At 44.5% G+C, this 21,968-nt stretch overlaps 1 protein-coding gene across 2 annotated transcripts in view; it reads left to right on the plus strand.

Annotated features, from left to right (window-relative positions):
- cacna1fb (calcium channel, voltage-dependent, L type, alpha 1F subunit) overlaps positions 1-21,968 on the plus strand; it is a 39,901-nt gene that overhangs the window by 6,588 nt on the left and 11,345 nt on the right. The window contains exons 2-28 of one of the 2 annotated variants that reach the window (XM_086034232.1): positions 2,697-2,947; positions 4,113-4,213; positions 4,386-4,491; positions 5,671-5,810; positions 8,605-8,756; positions 8,828-8,980; positions 9,092-9,288; positions 10,429-10,532; positions 11,545-11,696; positions 11,792-11,866; positions 12,000-12,081; positions 12,192-12,218; positions 12,312-12,472; positions 13,510-13,735; positions 14,955-15,162; positions 15,850-15,970; positions 16,940-17,015; positions 17,083-17,134; positions 17,206-17,266; positions 17,416-17,518; positions 17,587-17,716; positions 18,967-19,026; positions 19,093-19,199; positions 20,170-20,257; positions 20,370-20,477; positions 20,712-20,764; positions 20,875-21,021. In XM_086034232.1, the coding sequence (XP_085890358.1) occupies positions 2,697-2,947; positions 4,113-4,213; positions 4,386-4,491; positions 5,671-5,810; positions 8,605-8,756; positions 8,828-8,980; positions 9,092-9,288; positions 10,429-10,532; positions 11,545-11,696; positions 11,792-11,866; positions 12,000-12,081; positions 12,192-12,218; positions 12,312-12,472; positions 13,510-13,735; positions 14,955-15,162; positions 15,850-15,970; positions 16,940-17,015; positions 17,083-17,134; positions 17,206-17,266; positions 17,416-17,518; positions 17,587-17,716; positions 18,967-19,026; positions 19,093-19,199; positions 20,170-20,257; positions 20,370-20,477; positions 20,712-20,764; positions 20,875-21,021 (3,241 nt within the window). Of the gene's footprint in view, positions 1-2,696; positions 2,948-4,112; positions 4,214-4,385; positions 4,492-5,670; positions 5,811-8,604; positions 8,757-8,827; positions 8,981-9,091; positions 9,289-10,428; positions 10,533-11,544; positions 11,697-11,791; positions 11,867-11,999; positions 12,082-12,191; positions 12,219-12,311; positions 12,473-13,509; positions 13,736-14,954; positions 15,163-15,849; positions 15,971-16,939; positions 17,016-17,082; positions 17,135-17,205; positions 17,267-17,415; positions 17,519-17,586; positions 17,717-18,966; positions 19,200-20,169; positions 20,258-20,369; positions 20,478-20,711; positions 20,765-20,874; positions 21,022-21,968 lie in introns of both variants that reach the window. The other variant, XM_086034224.1, reaches the window with a different exon arrangement.

Consider the following 21,968-nt stretch of genomic DNA (forward strand, 5'->3'; position numbering starts at 1 on the left):
ACCTTCGTCTTCTCTATCATCGTCATCAACATCATCCTTTTCAGATTTTCTGTATCGCTTATCCTCATTCGAGTCATAGGTGAGCATGTCCCAGCTGACTTAGGGAAAGAGGTGTGTGTTTGTGAATTTGGGCGTGCGCAGCAGGAAAATTGGTTACAAAAAGTAGACGATTTTATACTCGCAAAAAGCAAGTTTAACTCATGATGTAGGTGGTGTAACGCGATTTTAGATTCAAATTCGAGGCGCGGGCAGACAAATTGCACGGGCGACTATATCATCCCTGACTTTGAGGCAAATGAGGGATGTCGCTAGGATTGGCCCGGGAAAAGAATACGTCCATCCCACAATGGCGCACAGCGGCGCAAAAGGCCCCGTTACACCCAATTCTACCTGTGCAAAGTCTATTCAAATACCAATGAAAGAAAACTCCACCCATGCTCACAGTTAAACTGCACTTTGCGCTAGACTTGCGTACAAAAGTGGCACATTTTTACAATATATATTTGAATATTCCAGAACTTTGATTTCAGCCTCTCAAATGTGCATACTTTCTGATTTTACTTGTCCTCCATGAAAGCAGACAAATCGTTTTTGTGTTTTATCATCTGGCCGGGATGGCCCAGATTTAATCAATTTATGTATTTTTTGTTTTAATCACGAACATGATATTAGCTTGCATTTTCAATTTTATCAATTTGTTTTGAAGAAATCACAAAATACCAAACTACTGTGAAAACGCCCCTTTGTAGTGAGCAATATAGCCACGCCCCCCCAGCCCCTTTCAATATTTTGGTGGAAGTCACGGAAGGAACCAGACAAAATTTGTCCACTCAAAATCACTGTACATAAATCACTAATAATTTCCAAAAATGGCGATCAATTGGCACCGAAATTTATGTGGACATCTCTACTTATGCCCACTCGAACCTCTGCAAATATCACAAGGATTAGAGTCTCCATGGCTGATTTATAAGAGAATGAGGAAGTGAGCACTTACATGCAGTCTCTCTCATGCCAGATGTGTTTTCTTTGAGAAGTCACCCAGATATGCAAACACAATGCGTTATGGCAAGCTTTTTGTAAGATGAATTGTACCAAAATTGTTATACACTTCTTTATTAGATTTTAATCTGTAAGAGCGAGCTTGATTTACTTTTTTTCCCAAATCCACCGCCAAGGGGTACACCCGCACCACTCATCCGAATATGACGTGTTGAAAGCGCCCACACTCGCTGGGGGGTCGGCCTCCGGTCTGTCCATCTATCCACCCATTTTCTGCACCACAAATCCTCACTAGGGTCGCGTGCGGGCGTGCTGAATTTTTCAAAATCCAACTTTGAAATTTCGCCAAACCGACCTCCTGTGCTTATCAAAATTGACGCACTCGAACTGTCCACTTGCACCGCTATGCTGAAGTGCATCTCTGTCCGGACAGAATTAGTGTTTGCCCCCCCACCTACGGTTGCATAAATGGCGGGCGACTGCGATGCAGATGTCCGGTAGGAGGGAGACCGTGATGCGAGCTCCTTGGCTGTCAGACTGGTGGCAAACGCAAAGCGACTCAGCTGCCTGGATGGCGGATGTCAGCGACACCGAGCCCCATGTCTGGCCAGTAAGAATCTGATTTCATCCTGCTAAATTTGTCAGTTTAGCGGCTGAACTCCCAACTGCTGCCTTGACAGCTGCAGTGTTATTAGCCATGGGAGCTAGCGGCAGCTAGCTATCAGCCTGCCTGCCAATGGAGTCTAACAAAACTTTAGCGTCGTTAAATGTTTGGTAACGGTGAACAATCAACACCAAAATTCATATGCACGTTCCTACACTAACACTTCAACCTGTAAAAAAAAACAAAAAAAACCGATCATCACATTTTTGAATTTGTTGAGATATTTTTCATCATAGGAGCTCACATTTAATGTCAATAAACTCCTATTATGTCGGGCCTATTGCTTTTATATTTTCACCGATTGAAATGTGCAAGAGTAAGAATGTGCATATGAATTTTGGCGGGCGATTGGTCACTGTTTTCAGACACTGGGTGACAACGGAACGTGGCAAACTAAGCCAAGAAACAATATTACAATGTTTGCCTGAGTTGCTTCCTTACTTCACTGATGTAGTCTGATCACTAGTCTCTCACCCAATTTGGGGGCATTACAACTTGTGCTAAAATTCATCAAAAAGAATCTTAAATCACTACAGAGTTTTTAGGGGGTGACTTTTAGTGCTGACACCATTTTTACATCCAGACCTATTATATAGATCCCTTCAAGCAAAACAAGAAATTCTCGGATATCAGTTTGGACTCCGAAAATCTGAGCAACATTTTTGCCTATTTTCTAACATGTTTTGAATGAAACACTAACATGTCGTTCGTTTCCTAACGCAAAAGAGTGACAGGTCCCAATTTAAAATCTGAAAAATCGTCTGAAGCCCTCTGAATCTTCAATACATGAGACTAAGGTCAACAATTCCCTATTAGATAGATTTCATAACCTGAATTAGTGTATGTGAACATGAGTATTAAAAAAAAAATAATGCAAACAGATAATTTGTACAGTTCACTCGTCCTGAAGTTTAATGTAAGCCTTGATGATGAATGATGACGATGATGAATTTGCACAAACTTTCTCCGATCACTTTTATCTCCTATACTTTTGTGTCCGGAATTCCTCAATCCTCATGTCTGTTGCCAGGCGCGGCACGTAACGGCTACGCCAACGCTGTGGACGGTGAGGATGGCGGCGGGGAAGGTGAGGAGGGTGGAGAGGAAGACGGAGGCGCAGGCGGTGGTGGAGACGCGGGAGAGGAGAGAGGTGGCGGCGACTGGGACGAGGAGCTGGAAGGCGAAGACCAGGGTGTGCGTATGACTAGAACAGACACCCTCCACTCTACCACCAGTTCCACCGGAACGCAACGTAGAAGAGGACAACATGCTAAGAAACAGGTGAGAAAACACTACTTTACCAAAAGTGAATTTTGCTGTTCGGCTCCTAGTGAGAGAACAGCAAATTATCCCAAAAGTCCTTAAATAGTGAACAATTCAACGTGCATTCAAAAGTTGAGAGTCAAATTTAGCTCACCCGTAACGGTTATAGTGCATTTTAGGCTCATCTTGAAATTTCACCCGAAAGCAGATTATCTGTAACTTTTTGCAAGTAGTGTAAATGAGACAATACGCTAAGAGACGACACACTGAGAAACAGGAGTCATTCGCAAGCCAAAATGCTAAGACAACACACAAAGAAACAGCTGCATGCTAAGAGACAGGTGAGACAATGTGCTAGAATGCAGTTAGGTCAATATGATAAAATACTGTAGTTGAGACAAAATGAAATGAGACAGCACACTAAGAGACGCATGCTACTGCATGCAAAAAAAAAAAAAGACATCAACAGACAGGTGGGACAACGCGCTAAGATACGATAAAGACAGTATGCTAAAAGAGGTGAGACTACACTCTAAAAGACAAGTTGGGCAACAGATCACAGCACGTATATTTTTGCATTCCATCAATTTTAACAAATAGAATAGCCAACAAATCAAAAGGTTCACACACTACAGTTCTGGAAAAAAAAAACAATAGTGCATTTTTTTCCAATCACTTCTATGAATAAAAAATATATTTTCATGGTATTCCTCTGATATAACAAACTACACTACCAAATAGCACAATACTCGCTCGGATCAAAATAGTATGTAAAAAGTAATAATGTACAAAAATGTACAAAACACAATAGATCTCCAGACATTGACGTCACGCATCCCACAATGCCCTGAGCCAAACGCAAACAAGGCCATTTTGGTAGGGTAGAAAACCTGTTTCACTTATTTGAGGAAACGCCACAAAATGCTAAGAGACAAGTTGGATGACACACTAAGAGGCAGGTGAGATGAGACAACGCGCTAAGAAACGGCGGAGACACCAGGCGCAGACACGGATTAGATAACATGCTTACAAACAGGTGAGACAACACGCTAAGAAACAGGCTTGACAATGTTCTGAGAAATGACTAAGGCAAATTGCGATGTGTTACGAAGAAAACACGCTGAGGGACAACACACTAAGGAAAAGACAATGTAATGATATGATGATGTCACTTCCTTTCCAGGTCCAGGGAACCAATCAGGTCCAGCGAGCTCCTCGAGCACTGTTCTGCCTGAAACTCAACAACCCGATTAGACGTGCTGCACTCTCCATTGTTGAGTGGAAGTATCCTTTTTATTCCAGTTAGCTAATTATTAGTATGTTCATGACATCACTTCCTGTTACCACTTTTCAACCACATATAATCGTGTTCTGTTTTTATTAAGACCTTGTTTTTTTGGGGGGGGTATAAATTGTGACCGTTTGTAACTAATTGAGCTTCCTTAGTGTTCCTCAGGCCTTTTGACATCTTCATCCTGTTAGCCATCTTTGCTAATTGTGTTGCGCTGGGTGTGTCCAAACCGTTTCCTGAGGACGACTCCAACTCCACCAACCACGACCTGGTGAGCTGTACACAAGTCCACACCCCTCACATAATGCACACACATAGACCACCCTGCGTACTAAGCTAGGATCACCCCTGTGCTAAGACAAACTAAATGCCGCTTACACCTTCACTGTGTCTGTGTGATGATTTAGACACAAAATTAGGACATTTATATAGGACATTTATAGTGATGGGCATTCCCTCCCAGGTCGGGAACGGTCCTTGTGTCCGTCCCGGACGGATGCCCATTTTGGAGATGGAGGACGTAGGATGAGAATTTTTTAAAAAAGGACAGACTAAGCAAGGACGGACGTGGGTTTTCGTCCATCCCCGTAGTCGTCCCTAACCGGGTCATATAAGGACTGATGTGTTGTGCTGGGTTCTTTTAAAAAGAAAGACCACAGTTTTTTTTCTGCGATACCACACTCACAGGCATAGTCTGCCCTCTAGTGGTTCAACGTGTGGATTACGCCACAGGACGCCCATTTCACTGACAAGGAAAAAGGTGGATAGCAATTTTGTTATGTTAAGTAACTGTTAACATTTAGTACCTTACCCCTTTGCATGCAAAGTATGTCGTTGTCTGGCACATCTCTTGAGGGAAAAATCTCTCAAAGCCGTCATTCATGCTCATGCAAGCGCCGCCGTACACTTAAAGCCACGAATCAGAAGTGGAAGTCTTTCGTTCTCCTCCTAAAATAACGTTATTACATTATTTTCCAATAATTATTGTATTGCGTAACAACGCCATAAAAACTGAAATTCTATTGCGTTATAATGAATTTTGCTAAAAAATGCAATAGTATTGCATTATAAGACAATCTTAAATATTCTCGTCATATCCCCTGGCTAAATTCTGTCTTGGGTGACACTTAAACAGTTGTAAACAATTCACGATACTCCCAGCCGCTAAGTGGATGTAGCGGCGGAATGTAAGGACGGAAGCGCTCTAAAAGGACGAGGACGGACGGGATTTGAGGACGATTATTTTTTATGAATAAGGACAGAAGGGCAATAACGAAATGGTGCCCAGGTCGGGGACGGAGGACGGACCGGGTAAAGTGCCCATTTCTGGATATTTAGACACAAAGAGGGGACAATTTGTTGCAAAGTGGGGACATTTAGACACAAAGTGAGGGCATGCCAACTCTATGAAGACATTTTCCACTGTGGGGTCATGTTGTGTTTCCTCTAGGAACAAGTGGAGTATGTTTTCCTCATCATCTTCACTGTGGAAACCTTCCTGAAGATCCTGGCTTATGGTCTGGTCATGCACCCAAGTTCTTACATCCGCAATGGCTGGAACCTTCTGGACTTTGTTATTGTCATCGTTGGGTAAGCTAATGCTGTTGCGTTTTTGCTGTGGTATTGTTTAGTCGGTACTCCCTGTTGTGTGATCAGAGAGACATACATCTTGATTATAGATTCAATTCATATAAGCACAGTGCTTTTTACTCATACTCAATTTATAGGTAGTTTCATAGTATTAGTGCAACTCAGCACTTCTGTTGGTGATTAGTCGACAAGCAAAATAAGCCCTACTTGGCACGTTTGCGCCAAACATCAGTGCGTATTGCGTTTGCTGATGGCTGCAGCACCACACTAGCGCACAGAGACAAGCATGGTAGCAATATTTTTAATCGAATCTTGAGTGAATTCATTGTATTAAATATACAGTGAAACACTCCCATGCGCTGTCCCGTTGTAATGTTCCGGGCAGAATTAGAAAAATAGGAAAATGAACATAAATTGTTCTGAAAGTGAAGCTGCTCTGTGAATGTGATTCAGTCATAATTTATTCTAACTTGGACTGGTGCAACCACGTAAAAAAAGTTGGGTGTAACACTATATAACCAGTACAAAAACAGTTTGGAGCCCTGCTTTAATTTTTTTATTTATTTATTTTATTCATTTGCAGTACATTCTCATGTTTGAGGTTGAATTTATTTAATTTTTTAACACAAATATTTGGAATATATGGGTCATATTATCTCATACCTACCATTGCTGACTATTGTTATTCGTTTTAGTAGAAGTAACTTGATCAATACTCATAACGATTCATACAAAAAAAAAAATGAAAGCATGTATCATTCCTGCTGATATTGTATCGGACGTTATCATATCGAACAGTACTCTAGGCTGCAATATCGGTATCTTGTCGGAAGTGAAAAAATCGGGACAGCCCTAGTTGTATCATTATTATTGTTATGCTATTGTTGTGTTAGCATGTTATGTCATTCTTTTGCTGTTATATAATTGCCAATGTGTATTTTTTGGCATTATTGTAACAGTATGTTATTGTGTAGTCGTTCTAATATTGTTATTATTGTTACAATAATAACACATACTATTATTGTTTGCTGTTGCGTAATGTTTGTGTTATCGTTATTGTTCATGTTATTATGTTACTGTTTTGTTGCTACGTTATTGTTACATCACTTTTATGTTTATTATTATTATTCATAACAGTTATATTAGGCCGTATCCATCTCAGCTACCGGGTGAGTGGATTGAGTGTCAGCGGTTGCGGTGCAGCGGCGCGGCGCTAAAGCGTTTGAGAGTCGAGGCAAACGTGAGCTGACGTCCTCGTTTGTGGGGCGTCCCAAGCGGACGCCCGCGGCGCTGCCACATTTGGTGTGATTCAGTGCCGTCGTTGCGAGCGTGCGCAACGCGCGGCTCGTCACGGGCGGGGGGGGCGGTCGGGGGGGCGGCGGAGCCTCTCGCTGGTGCTTGCAACGTTTGGTCACCGTCGCCCTGGCTGCACGCCCTCGAGGTCGTGATGAAGGCCGTTGTCACGGTGGCCGGAGGACAAACGCCCTCCATCGACTCGTCTGGTTAGGTTGCATCGCTTTCTGTCGATGACTCCTCACTCATCACTAAGCTCCTCCTCCTCAAGGACTGCCATTGTGATCTTTGTCCCGCCTTCTGTACCCAAGATGCTTCTGACAATATACGTTAGCATATCAACCCTTAGCATTTCAACAACAGTTCATTATAAGATTGTTGTTTCGTTTAGGCCAAAATCTGAGAGAACAACTCAGAAAGCAGCTTCCCTATTGTTGACGTTGTCGTTGCCATGATGTTATTGTTACATCATCGCTCTGTCATGGTCATGTCAGTGTTAGGTTATTGTATCATTGTTGTATTTTAACATTGCTGTCACACAGCAGTTTTTATACCATTGTTTTGCTGTTGTGTTAATATTTTGTTGTTGTTGCATCATTACTTTTTATTAATATCGTTGTCATTATTGTTACGTTATTGTTGTGGTAATGTTGCATTAGGTGTATATGGTGTTGTTATTTCAGTGTTATGCTATTGTTTTGTTATTTGTACATTACTGCTTGGCCATTGTTATGCTTTTGTTACTGTAATTGTTACAGTATATTATTGTTACTAGGGCCAGACTAAAAAATACTGACTAATGATTAATTGGATGATTAATAATAATTAAAAAAAAAAATCCATCTAGCCATTATCCAAACCGCCTATCCTCACAAGGGTTGGGGGCGTGCCGGAGCCTATCCCAGCTGTCTATGGGCAGGGGGCGGGGTACACCCTGAACTGGTTGCCAGCCAATACCATGCATAAAATAATTTTTTCCCCCAAAGCATTTCAATGGCCGTCAATTATAAGCAGATTTTCGCAATTTGGGACCATATTGCCCGGGAATAGCGGGGATCAACTATAAGTATGTTGTTTAAAAAATAACTTTCCTCTGCAGTTCCCAGAATGCATTGCGTGGCATGCACACTGTGAAGTTATAATGGCATTCCTCCTTGTCACATGTATGTTTGTGTTACCATAGTTACTGTACGTTGATATGGCCGTCACGTTGTTGTTTGATTGGTATTAACCTGATTGTCTACCGTGCTCATGTGTCAAACTGTCACAAGCTTTTAGGATGAGTCGGGCTTGTTCTTCAGCTTGTTAAATACGAGCCTCAGGGTCCACTTCACTTCAATCCAGGTTTAGTGAATGTGAAGCATCACTTCCTGTCTCACCTGATCTGCCTTAGTTCAAATGCGGCGTGGAGCGCCCTTCGCGCCGTCGTCGCCATCTTGTTTTCGTGCGGCGCGACGCGGTCGCTGCGCTCCGGTGATGTCACTTCCTGTCTCCGTAACAGGTTGTTCAGTGTCGTCCTGGAGACCATGACGCACAAGTCAGGCGAACAGGCGAGCACGCACCATATGCCGGGCAAACCTGGAGGTCTGGACGTCAAAGCCCTGCGCGCCTTCCGGGTCTTGCGGCCCCTCAGGCTGGTTTCCGGCGTTCCCAGTGAGTGTGCAGCGGTCGGGGCTTGCGGCGGCCGTATCGTTTTCCCGTGCGTTGACGCGCGCGGCTGACAGGTCTGCAGATTGTGCTGAACTCCATCATGAAAGCCATGGTCCCGCTGCTCCACATTGCTCTGCTGGTCCTCTTCGTCATCATCATCTACGCCATCATCGGCCTGGAGCTCTTCATCGGACGCATGCACAGAACTTGCTACTACATAGAAACTGGTAAGCAGTACGTATTTTTTATTTTTTTATTTTTTTTTTTTACTAAACATGACTCATGACTGACACTACTCCCCGCGAGAGCCACCGCGCTTCATGCCTTTGACCCCGCAGACACATACGTGGAGGATGACCCGGTGCCGTGCGCCTTCGCGGGTCACGGCCGCCAGTGCACGGTGAACGGCTCCGAGTGTCGCGGCCGTTGGGACGGGCCCAACGGCGGCATCACCAATTTCGACAACTTCTTCTTCGCCATGTTGACGGTGTTCCAATGCATCACCATGGAGGGCTGGACCGACGTCCTCTACTGGGTGACAAACAAACGACCAATGCGCTCGACGAGGGGCCGTCGGGGACAGAATTGCGCAACACTGAAACGCTCTCACACACACTACCAAATTTTTTTCGTCTCACACAGCCGAAAACACTCTCATTGCCACTGTTTGGTTTTTTTTTGCTCTACTAAAACGTTCTCATACAACAGACACGCTCTAATACACACCACTAAAGTGCTCTCACGCTTTACTGAATGCTCTCATACATACTACAGGAGTGTTTTCAGGAACAACCAAAATGGTCTCATTCACACTACTGTTATGCTCTCATACATACCACTAACACACTCTCACTCCCTAATGCTGTCTCACACACACCGACCGTCTTTTTTTCACTCACACATGTGGCTGAAAACACACACACTAATGAAACACTCTCACACCAAAAAATAAGCATTTTTTTGCTCACCTGCACTCCTGTAATGCTCTCAGAGGCACTACTGAAACTCATTCAGAGTGTGAGGTGATTTCAGTATGTGTTAGAGCAGTGTTTTTCAAACTTTTCAAGGCACTTTTATTTCATTGAAAAAATCCTGCTGAAATAGTGAAAAAAAAGCTTATTTTAACAATATAAGTGTTATATTGTTTATATAAGCATTTTTTTTAACATTGAAGAATGACGTTATATTATAACGTCTTGAATATGAATTAAATAAACACACAGAAAAAAGTATTTTATAACGTTTCATATTGATACTTACCCAGTGTGAAACATGTTTGAAACCTGGCCTGTTTGGATAGACATGCGTCACTAATTCGCTTGTCCCTAAACAAAGACAATTGGCTACCTGCTGCTGCTGCCACCTGCTGGTATGGAAGAGTACTACAATGTAGTAAAGACATGATTATTCTGCCAGGCGCTGGACCGCACAGGCACACAAATGAGATCATTTCCCACGGCACACCTGACAATATCTCGGCACACAGTTTGAAAAACACTGTGTTAGAGCATGTCATTAGTCTAAATGAGAGTCTTTCATTTGTGTATATGAGAGTGTTCCTGTAACGTGTGAGAGAGGTCTTCTGGAATAATGTCACTGATGGCCCCTTGTAGCGTTCTGTGGCTTTCCATGCCCCTCTGTCATGGCCGCTCTCATAATCGGCTCATGCGCGCAGATGAACGACGCCATTGGCTTTGAGCTGCCGTGGGTTTATTTCGTTAGTCTGGTCATCTTCGGCTCCTTCTTCGTTCTCAACCTGGTTCTTGGTGTCCTCAGCGGGTCAGTAAACTTCTCAGTGAGCTCCCTGCTGCTTTAACTTAAATATCACTTTTACATTATTGTTGAGTCATTGTTACATTTTTGTCTTATTATGTTACTGACACATTGCTGTTCAGCTATTGTGTTGTTTTTACGTCATTGACATTGGCCCGACCAGAACTGGCACTGGCCCTGTGTAGTCATAATATAACACCAAAAGTTTAGTTTAGTTTAGTATTTAGTTCATTTATACTCTATAATTTATAGCGGGAGTCAACCCTAACATCTTTTTCTCAAGGATATGTTCCCAGCAGGCCCACTAGTTGAAACACGGCTTTCTTATTAATTTTGCATTTGTGGAATATAAATTAAGCAGCAAAATGCACTCGTTTTTAGCCATCTCAGGGGGCGGCCATTTTGTCTTCTGTCGACTGAAAATGACATCACGACTGCTCGCAACGACCAATCACGGCTGACCTGTTTTCTGAATCTGAGCCGTGATTGGTCGTTGCGAGCAGTTGTGATGTCATATTCAGGCGACAGAAGACAAAATGGCCGCCCCTAGAGGTGGCTAAAAACGAGTGGATTAACACTTATTCCACAAATGCAAAATTAATCAGAATGCCGTGTTTCAACTAGTGGGCCTGCTGGGAACATATTCTTGAAGAAAATATGTTTGGGTTGACTTCCGCTTTAAACTTTTAAGGAAAAATATTATTTCTGTGTAGTTAGTTGTTTTCATTTATGTTATATCTTGTTCAAGCCATTTGTTATGGAAGGATTTAACCTGACGCGAAAGCAAATGTCTGCAATTGTGGTGAAAAGATCAATGATGATTCATCAATTCAAGTGGATAAAATTCAAAATATTCAGTATTAAGTTTTTTTTTTTTGTTTTTTTTTTTAAAAGCATGAATATGATGATTTCAATTTGCCAGTGGACTTTGGGTGTCACGTAGTGGCCCCCGGACCGGTGTCAATGTCCAATCCTGTATTGTTAAGCCTTGAGTGTTATTATTGTGTTCACATTGCAGAGAGTTCAGCAAGGAGAGGGAGAAGGCCAAGGCTCGTGGAGATTTCCAGAAGCTCCGCGAGAAACAGCAGATGGAGGAAGACCTGTGCGGCTACATGGACTGGATCACTCAGGCTGAGGACATGGACGAGCTGGACGAGGGAGGAAATCAACGTCAGTGTCTGTGTCTGTGTGTGTGGAATTTTGCATGTGCGCGTGCAAATCTATGAGATGATCATGTGTGTGTGTGTGTTTGTGTGTGTGTGTAGGGCCATCTCTGGGTGATCTGTCAGACAAGAAGAGAGGGAAGTTTGGATGGTTCAGTCACTCAAATGAAACACACGGTGAGACACGCATACATGCGCACGCACTCACACGACACGCAGCTGGTCGGTCGAGCGTTCGGATCAGCAAATTTTTCCTGAACTTCACAATTGCCGTCGATGGTCACATGAATCTGTCATGTCGCTCACTCAGCAAGTCTTCCCGCCAGCGAAACAGCGTCTGAGAACACGGAAAACATTGATGAAGACCACACCAACTGCTGCCAGGCCTGCTGGTAATACACGTACACACACACACGCACACACGCACTGACATCATCAAACCACACAAGAGCTAGTCGGCCGCTTAATCTTAGCAGTTGCCTTCCCTTTGTTTTTGTTTCAGCGCTCGGATGATGAAGATCAGCTGCTGGTGAGTTCAAATCACAAGAAGCTTTATTGGCGGAGTAGGCGGACAGACAGGAAGTGAGCTCGCGCTGACGTAGTGCCGCCTTTGCGGATCCAGTCGGACTCTGCGACGCTGGAACCGAGTGTGTCGCCGGAACTGTCGCACCGCCGTCAAATCGGTGACATTCTATTGGCTGGTCCTGCTCCTCGTCTTCCTCAACACGTCCCTCAGCGCCTCCGAGCACTACAACCAACCCGATTGGCTGACGCAGGTGCAGGGTACGGCCGTCGCCCTCGCTCTTTAAATGCCGCGTGCGTGATGGAGCTCATGATGAGCGTGCATGTGTTGATCGCGCGCGGGTGACCATGTTTGAGTTGCAAAATTTCTGTTAGCAACTGTGCGCGACCCGGTGTTAAGCGCGTGTTATAGTGTGCGTGTGCGTGTGACCTGCCGTGTTTTTCATGTGTGTGTTATTCATGTGTGTTACCATCATACCTGTCAACCCCGGGCTGTGCTGAATTTGACAAAAGTTGTAATTTGCCCGGGGCGGCACGGTGGTCGACTGGTTAGCACGTCCGCCTCACAGTTCAGAGGTCGTGGGTCCGATCCCGGCTCCGGCCTCCCTGTGTGGAGTTTGCGTATTCTCCCCGTGCCTGCCTGCGTGGGTTTTCTCCGGGTACTCCGGTTTCCTCCCACATTCCAAAAACGTGCATGGTAAGTTGATTGGGCTCTCTAAATTGCCCCTAGGTGTGATTGTGAGAGCGGATGTTTGTCTCTGTGTGCCCTGCGATTGGCTGGCAACCGATTCAGGGTGTCCCCCGCCTACTGCCCGAAGACAGCTGGGATAGGCTCCAGCACGCCCCGCGACCCTTGTGAGGAGAAGCGATATCGATAATGGATGGATGGATGTAATTTGCCCGTACATTACACAGTGTTTATCGTTCAACGGGGGGGAGGGGCTTCGGGGGGGGTCGGCCGAAGTTTGCAGTCGGAATCGCTAACGGACGCTCCGGATTAGAACCGAATTGGGCAAGATGAGATCGGTCTAACAAAAAATGAGTTTTTAATTTTTAATTTTTTTTTCCCCCGTACAAAAATTGTTATACGGCGTACACAATTTGAAATGATCGAAAAACGGGTAAAACGTAAAGTTGACAGGTATGGTTACCATGTGCATGTCAAATGTCACGTGCGTGTTACTTAGTGTGTCTTGCCATGTCGTGTGTGACCATTTTTGTGTTGCCAAGTGTGTTTTGCTGCGCGTGTGCGTGACCACGCGCGTGTGACAACGTGCGTGTTCCAACGTGGAGCGCAGATATCGCCAACAAGGTGCTGCTGTCACTGTTCACGGTGGAGATGCTGCTGAAGATGTACAGCCTGGGCCTGGCGCATTACTTTGTGGCGTTCTTCAACCGCTTCGACTGCTTCGTGGTGTGCGGCGGCATCGTGGAGACCATCCTGGTGGAGCTGGACATCATGCCGCCGCTGGGAATCTCGGTGCTGCGCTGCGTCCGCCTGCTGCGTATCTTCAAAGTCACGCGGTGAGGAGATGATCAGCACACGGAATGGTTTCCACTTTTGTCAACTTGTGTCCCTACACTGAAAAAAAAATGCCGTGCATCATTTACTCCGTTTTATTTCATCAAGTGGTTGCGCGAAATCAAATCATCTGAATCCAGATCGATTTTTTTTAAGCAGACTGGACATCTACTTTAAAAATCTATCTGGATACGGATGATTTTACTTTGTGCAACCACTTGACAACATAAAACGGAGTAAATTCAGCCATCATTTTTTTCAGTGTACCGTATTTTCCGGACTATAAGCCGCACCGTTATATAAGCCGCGCCCACTTTATTTTTATGAACATTCTGAAAAAAAAAACTTAAATAAGCTGCACCTTTATATAAGCCGCACCTATCTATGTTGAAAACTTTTATATTTACTGCATTTACAGAACGATTATGAACCGTAAATGTACCTGAGCAGATACTTTCCTAACAGTGCCTTTTAACACTGCAGCAACGTTGCTGATTAAAACAGAAGAGAACCAAGAGAAAATAAACGGTACTTATCTTCATTTCACTGCCGACTGCCGCTCCAGTTTGTCGGCTAATGTCCACCAGACTCCACCATCTATTGTTCTACTACATTCTACATATCGTCGCTGTCCTGTGAAAAACACCTATCTCCAATTTTGGAAACTTTTTAAATGTTCAATTTAATGCGGTTTCTGTGACGCGGGAACATGATTCAGGTAAAAATAAAAAAATGGAAAAAAATGGAGATAAGTGTTTTTCACATGACAGCGACGATATGCAGCTGTCTTGTTTTACGTTAATAAAGTCTGCCAATCGAAACACACGACGTGCTAAATCAACAATAGCATTTCACATCGAAACAACAGAACAGACGTCACATCAGCCAATGGCATTCATGTGCACTTCAGGGACCTCTAGGAAAACATAATATCAAAGCATTACAGCATCTAATGCAATAATCTAGTCTATGGCGCCCTCGCCTGTTGAACTCCTCTACCTGCAGTCACATCCAGTTAATGGGAAATGTATTGTATTGAATTGTACTGTCATTCCCGTTAGAGCGGTGGAAGAAAAATCCACAGAATAGCCGCACCGGACTATAAACCGCACGGCTCAAAATCTAGGGGAAAAAGTCGCGGCTTATAGTCCGGAAAATACGGTACTTGTTTTTCCACTTTGTTACTTCCCGCCACTGCTGACCATGATCTCCTCTGCGCAGCCATTGGACGGCTCTGTCCAACCTGGTGGCGTCCCTGCTCAACTCTATGAAGTCCATCGCCTCGCTACTGCTGCTCCTCTTCCTCTTCCTCATCATCTTCGCCCTGCTGGGCATGCAACTCTTCGGCGGCAAGTTCAATTTCGACGAGACGCAGACCAAGCGCAGCACCTTCGACGCCTTCCCACAGGCGCTGCTCACCTGCTTCCAGGTTGGCTTGCTGACTTTACTGACTTTAGCTTCCTCCCGATTGAACGCATATCCGACATGACGCTTGGTTCGTGTTTGACCGGCTGCAGCAGCTAAACGGTGAAGTTCATGTCGCTTATCTGTCTTTGCGGGTTTTATAGCGACGGATGAAGTTATATGTTGTAGTTGTAGCGTCGCTTATCTCGGAGGTGTTAACCTTGCATGCTGCCGTTGTCATTTTCGGAATTTTATCGAAAGCCTGCAATCCTTGAATCCAAATTGAATAATCGAAGAAGCTCTCTCCGTAATAGATACTGAACGAGGTGAACCCGTCCTGGCCTACTGGTGGGTTGCCAGGTTCGCTCACACTACACATAAAGATAACTTTTTCTCCCCACCCAAAAAAAAACAAAAATGGCTTACTATCTTTTAAATGCAGATTTTCACATGTAAATTCACAAGACTTTTCTGGAGTTGACGTCTATGTCGCGTTGAGTCCCGAAATTGCCGACTTAAGCCTGACTCGGGTCAGGTCTTGTGGTGATTCGAGTCTCTCGCATTTGGGAATCACAGCCACACTTGTTAAAGAAAGTCAACATCTCTGCACGACAGCTCCGTTTTTTTTTTTTTCTTTTTGTTTTGTTTTTTTTTTTTTTGCTGCATCGCTGTGTGTGTAACTGGCTTAAGATGATCTGACCGCATGTTGCAGATCCTGACAGGCGAGGACTGGAACGTGGTGATGTACGACGGCATCATGGCGTACGGCGGCCCCGTCTTTCCTGGGATGATCGTCTGCATCTACTTTGTCATCCTCTTCATTTGCGGCAACTGTATCCTTTGCCATGTCCTCTTCGTGCCTGTGTCCAAGCAAAATGAGAATAACCCTGAGGAACTCCGCAGTAGCATAACAAGCGTAAAGAGTTCCGGGTTAAAAGTCGACATGGTCAAGGTTTTTCCTAGCATTTTGGAGGCGGCCACCTCCGTCTCTAAACATTCCGACATGATGAAAACTGTTTTTATTTGACTTACTGCTCTTGCGAGAAAGCCACTCACGAGCTACAGGCTTGAATCCCTCAATTCTCATGAGATGATGGCTAGCCAATAATCAGCAATTGAAGAAGAAAAATGCATTGAAGATCCAGGGTTCCTGTATTTGTATTTTACTGTAATATATGACAAAGAGAAAGTAAACGTTAAAGCGGAAGTCAACACAAACACATTTTTTTCAAGAATATGTTCTATGCAAGCCCACTAGTTGAAACAAGGCATTCTGATAAATATTGCATTTGTGGAATCAGAGTTAATCCACTTGTTTTTAGCCATCTCCGGAGGCGGCCATTTTGTCTCTTCTGTCGACTTAAAATGACATCACAACTGCTCAGGGCTCAGGTAATGACCAATCACGGCTGACCTGTTTTCTGAAGCTGAGCTGTGATTTTTTTCGTTACCTGAGCCCTGAGCCGTTGTGATGTCATTTTCAGTCGACAGAAGTGACAAAATGGCCGCCCCCTGAGATGGCTAAAAAGAGGTGGATTAACTGTTCTAATTAATAACTAACTAATCAGAATATGCCGTGTTTCAACTAGCGGGCTTGCTGGTAACATGTTCTTGAAAAAAATATGTTTGGGTTGATTTCCCCCCCTTTAAAGAACAACAAAAATGCATATAAATACTTTACATGACAAGTATTTCCTTGAAGCAGTGGGGGGGGGGGGGGGGGGGAATTGATCAGCACACGACCACTTGTGCTGATATTTGAGCCGAGGAAAAACCCTGTAAATGTTCTTAATGCGCCTCAGACATCCTGCTGAACGTCTTCTTGGCCATTGCTGTGGACAATTTGGCCGGGGGGGATGGAGACGACAAAGCCAAAGAGTAAGTGGCGGTCGGAACGTGATCAGCTGGAAGCGGGACCGACGTTCCGCTGCTTGTCTTTGCGCAGGAATAAGACGGAGGGCACGGAGGAAGAGGCGGAGGAGGAGACGGAAGTGAAGGTGACGGCGAAGGCGAGCGACTGCGATCTCACGAAGGCTCCTCCATTCACTTTTCAACCTTGGGCCCGCAGGTGGACATTGACGAAGACACCGAGTACGAGGAAGAGGAAGAGCTTCCGGAAGGCGAAGATGGTGAGCCCATGTCACGCAGCGCGTGTGAACATATGCGAGATGATGTCAGAGTATGATGACGTGGTGACATCATCTGGTTCTCATGCCATCCCGATGACACAACACACACACACACACACACACACGTATGGTTTGTGGCCTCCCGTCAGATGGGGGCGTGCAACTGAAGATGGCTGACCTGGCCCCGCCCAAGGAAAAGATTCTCCCCATCCCAGAAGGCAGCGCCTTCTTCTGCCTCAGCAAGACCAACCCGTGAGTTGGTCTCCCCGCTCGCCATATGCTGCCTTGAACGATGTCCCGTGACGCTTGTTTGTCCCCAGCATCCGAGTGGCGTGCCACACTCTGATCCACCACCACATCTTCACCAACCTCATCCTGGTCTTCATCATCCTCAGCTCATGCTCATTGGCCGCTGAGGATCCCATCAGGGCGCACTCCTTCCGCAACAACGTAAGTGCGCCGCTCCGACGAACGCGGGTGCATTCGCGGCAACCCAAAAAAGTCGACGCCGATCAAAGGCGGGAGCCGCGGAGGTCTCCATGCCAGCGGATTGAGCGGATTATTCCAGAAGTGGGTCAGCGGCCGACAGAAACATCACCAGGCTAAAACGTGCACGCACCACAGCGAGCGGCAGCAGCTGTCCTCACGCAACAAGCCCGGCAATTGCACAGATGTTAGCTTTGGGTGTGTGTGTGTGTGTGCGTGGGGGCCTGCACTTCTGGCTGGTTCGTAGGCGGAGTCCACTTCACAAACTACGTTCCAACTAGGGCCGTCAAAGCTAAAGCATTAAATATGGAGATTCATTTACATTTGATAACGCATTAAAAAAAAAATGAATTCAGTTGAACTCAGTTTTATTGACTTCCTGTGACAGCTGACCCCTGCTCACTTTGCAGCCAAAGTTAGAGGAGAGTCACTGTTACAAAGACGGATGTTTTCGTAGTTTTACTTGAAATTTTGCCCCACGGCTCATTGGAGAAATCCAAAATAATCAAATTCAAATACCATATTAGTTGTCTTCGGTGTATCGTTCAACAGTTGTATTTTACAGGAAAGGAATTGTATTCAAGGATCAAAGAGAGCTACTAGAACAATGTTTGAATCACATTTTTTTCCACATTACAGTGGTACCTCTACTTAAGAACGTCTCTTCGTACGAAATTTTCAAGTTCCGAAACGCCTCAACAGAAAAATATTGCCTCTTGTTACAAAAGAAATTTCAAGATATGAAAGGTAAAAATACGGGATCGGCTGCCACTCGCAGCTCCGAAGTTTCCTGAACTCAACATACTCGTAGCTGCTGTGCCACTGGCTAGCCTAGCATCTTCCTGGCATCCCATTGGCTAAGAGGGACCTCTACCATATGTCTCTATGTGTGTGGATAGACAGGTATATATGTCTCTGCAGCGTCCTCGTCAATCGCGGCTCAGATTCAGAAAACAGGTCAGCCGTGATTAGTCGTTTTGAGCAGTTGTGATGTCATTTTCAGCCGACAGACGACAAAATGGCCGCCGCCAGAGATGGCTAAAAACGAGTGCATTTTCCTGCTTAACTTATATTCCACAAACGTAAAATTAATCAGAATTTCAACTAGTGGGCCTGCTGGGAACATATTCTTGTAAAAAATATGCTTGGGTTGACTTCCGCTTTAAACTTGTTGTTTTATCTCATTTACAAACGAGCACGCCGTGTGTGTTTAGGTTCTGGGTTACGCCGACTACGCCTTCACCTCCATCTTCACTGTGGAGATCCTGTTCAAGGTAGAGAGCGTGACGGCGCATGCCGGTTTGCTTTTGCCGCACGCTCACCTCCTGTCTTTGCTTCAGATGACAGTCCACGGAGCGTTCCTGCACCAGGGCTCCTTCTGCAGGAACTGGTTCAACTTGCTGGATCTCCTCGTGGTCAGCGTGTCACTCGTCTCTTTCTTCCTGCAGTCAGTACTCAGTCTCTTTTGTCGATGAGGCGTACAGTGAACTTTCCATTATTATTCCTGTGAATTTTTATGTAGGGATAATTCAAAACTATTTGGTGTAAAATGTACCAATTGGTGCCTATATTTTGATGCTCTTTCTCTAAAATGGCACCTAACTGTCCTGCTGCTTCATAGGCGCCATATTAGCAGAGGAATAGCTAGCGCTGCCTACCAGCATACCGTATAGTCGGTCAGCTGGAAAGCAAACAGCAGCGAGACGGGAGATTCTACCGTACTAGAAGTTCAACAGGTGGGCGAGGCTCCGCCGGAGAAAGCAGGGTACCGAACCTCTCAAGACGATGCAGAGAACAGTCTAGATCACCATTGGCAGTGGTGGAAGTTAACAATTGATGCGCTTTCTAAGCTAGCTGCCTAACACGAGGTACAGTAACTAGCCCAACAAAAGATGATGTTGTTTGCGATACAGTGCGGAGCAAGCCCTGCTGCGAATAGCGAAAATCCAAGAGACTGACTAAATTAAGATAGTCCCCCACACTTCAACATTGTTCCTGGGCACCAAGATGCTAGAAGATGTTGCCAAAACAATACTTTTATGGGACAAGGCTTTGGCATGAGCGCAACAATATTGAATAGGGGAGATTTTAGCGAATAATGTAGGGTAAGTTCCCCCCAAAAATGAGCAAATATGCAAATGCCAAATATTTGGGAACACTGTCAAAAACGCAAGGGAATGACTAATAGCAAATGTAGTAATCGTTACTTTTACAGTATGTGTCGCGAAGCTACGATATACATGGCACCTTCCTCCATTTTGTCAAAATCCAAAAATCTATCAAAAAAACAAATTGCTAAGCTAACATTAAAAAGCCATGCAGGCCAGCTTGACTTTTCCAGCTGAATCGGCAATTTGGCCAAATGTTTCTTGCTTCATACTAGTGTGGCGCACGTGCGCGTGTGTTTGTATGAACAGTTCCAGTGCCATCTCGGTGGTCAAGATCCTGAGGGTCCTCCGTGTGCTCAGACCTCTGAGGGCCATCAACAGAGCCAAGGGCCTCAAGGTAAGCAAATGGGTCAAAATGGCCGCCAAGCATTCCCCAGATATGCTGTGTGAGCATCGATGATGATGATGATGATGATGAAGCTTTGTCTACGCGTTTGTGTGTCTCACAGCACGTGGTCCAGTGTGTGTTTGTGGCCATCAGGACCATCGGAAACATTATGATCGTCACTACGTTGCTCCAGTTTATGTTTGCGTGCATCGGAGTACAACTGTTCAAGGTGAGGGAAATCTGACTTGTTATCCATCAATTTGTAGGGTGTACGTGATAATAAAAGGCGATCGCACATTTATGGGTTCACAGTCATAACAGCCCTCCGAGGGACACCGTATTACAATGTGGCTAAATGAGTTTGACACCCCAACCCCTATGCATGTGTGTATGTCTGTACAGTATTTATATATATGTGTGTGTGTGTGTAATTATGTCAAAAATTGTGTTGTTGTGTCTTCAGGGTAAATTCTATCGTTGTACCGATGAGGCCAAACACACCCCTGAACAGTGCAAGTATGTCAAACTTTAACGTCTCTTTTTTTTTTTTTTTTTTTTCAAAACCACAGCGACATCATGTTTACCTGTGTGCGCGTGCGCTTGTGTGTTTGTACATGTACACGCAGGGGGACGTTTGTAGTGTACAAAGATGGCGACGTGAACCATCCGATGGTGCGAGAAAGAATTTGGCACAACAGTGACTTCAATTTTGACAACGTGCTCATGGGAATGATGGCACTCTTCACTGTGTCCACCTTTGAGGGCTGGCCCGCGTGAGTGCTCTGTCACTGCGCGGGTGCGCGGGGGTGGGGGTGGCGGGGATTTGTGTGCGAGGATGTTTGGTATGCTCGTAGGTGTGTGTGCACTTTTGTATTAGATGTGCGTGTGTGTTTGTGTGTGCCCGTGTTAATGTGTGCTTGTGCTTAGCTGTGTGTGTGTATTTGTGTTAGGGTGTGGGTGTGCACGTGTGTATGTGTTGCACCCTCACAAGGAAAGACACGTTTCCATTCTTCGTTTGGGCAACTTTATTTTTCCAGTTCAGTTGGCGTTTACATGAAGCATTTTTCATCGAACAGGCATTCACTCACTAGCTCTTTTTTTTTCTAACCACGCACGTTGTGTTCTTTTTTTTTTTTTTCTTTATTAACAATTTTTAATGAACAATTTGGACATAACTTCACACAAAAGACAAATAAAATAAAATAGACAGCAAATTAAAAGAAAAAAAATTTAAATAGGTAAACATAAAAAATGCCAGGGGTCCTAGATAAAAACTAAGACATATTGAAAACATTAAAATGGGAACACAATTTCACAGTTTTAACAGCTTTCTTATTTTTACAACCAGATATAGAACGTAAATATATCTCCATCTCTTTCAACCAAAATTTGGGTTTTGATTTTGAAAATTTACATTTGTGAATATAAAACTTTGTAAGAAGCAATACAAGATTAATTAAATAATATTTTTTTTCAATTTAAAAAAAAAAACAAAACAATGTGTTCTACCTCGATTTTCTCTCTTCCCGCTTTTTTATGACGTCATGAGCCACTTGAGCTCCAACCTCTAGGTCCTAACAAGACTACAGTTGTACCTCTACTTACGAACGTCTCTTCATATGAAATTTTCAAGTTACGAAACGCATGAACAGGAAAATGTTGCCTCTTGTTACGAAAGAAATTTCAGGATACGAAAGGTAAAAGTATGGGCCGCTACTCA

Source organism: Filicampus tigris, chromosome 1 (genome assembly GCF_054856515.1).
Source record: "Filicampus tigris isolate MCC_2025a chromosome 1, RoL_Ftig_1.0, whole genome shotgun sequence".
Lineage (NCBI taxonomy): Eukaryota > Metazoa > Chordata > Actinopteri > Syngnathiformes > Syngnathidae > Filicampus > Filicampus tigris.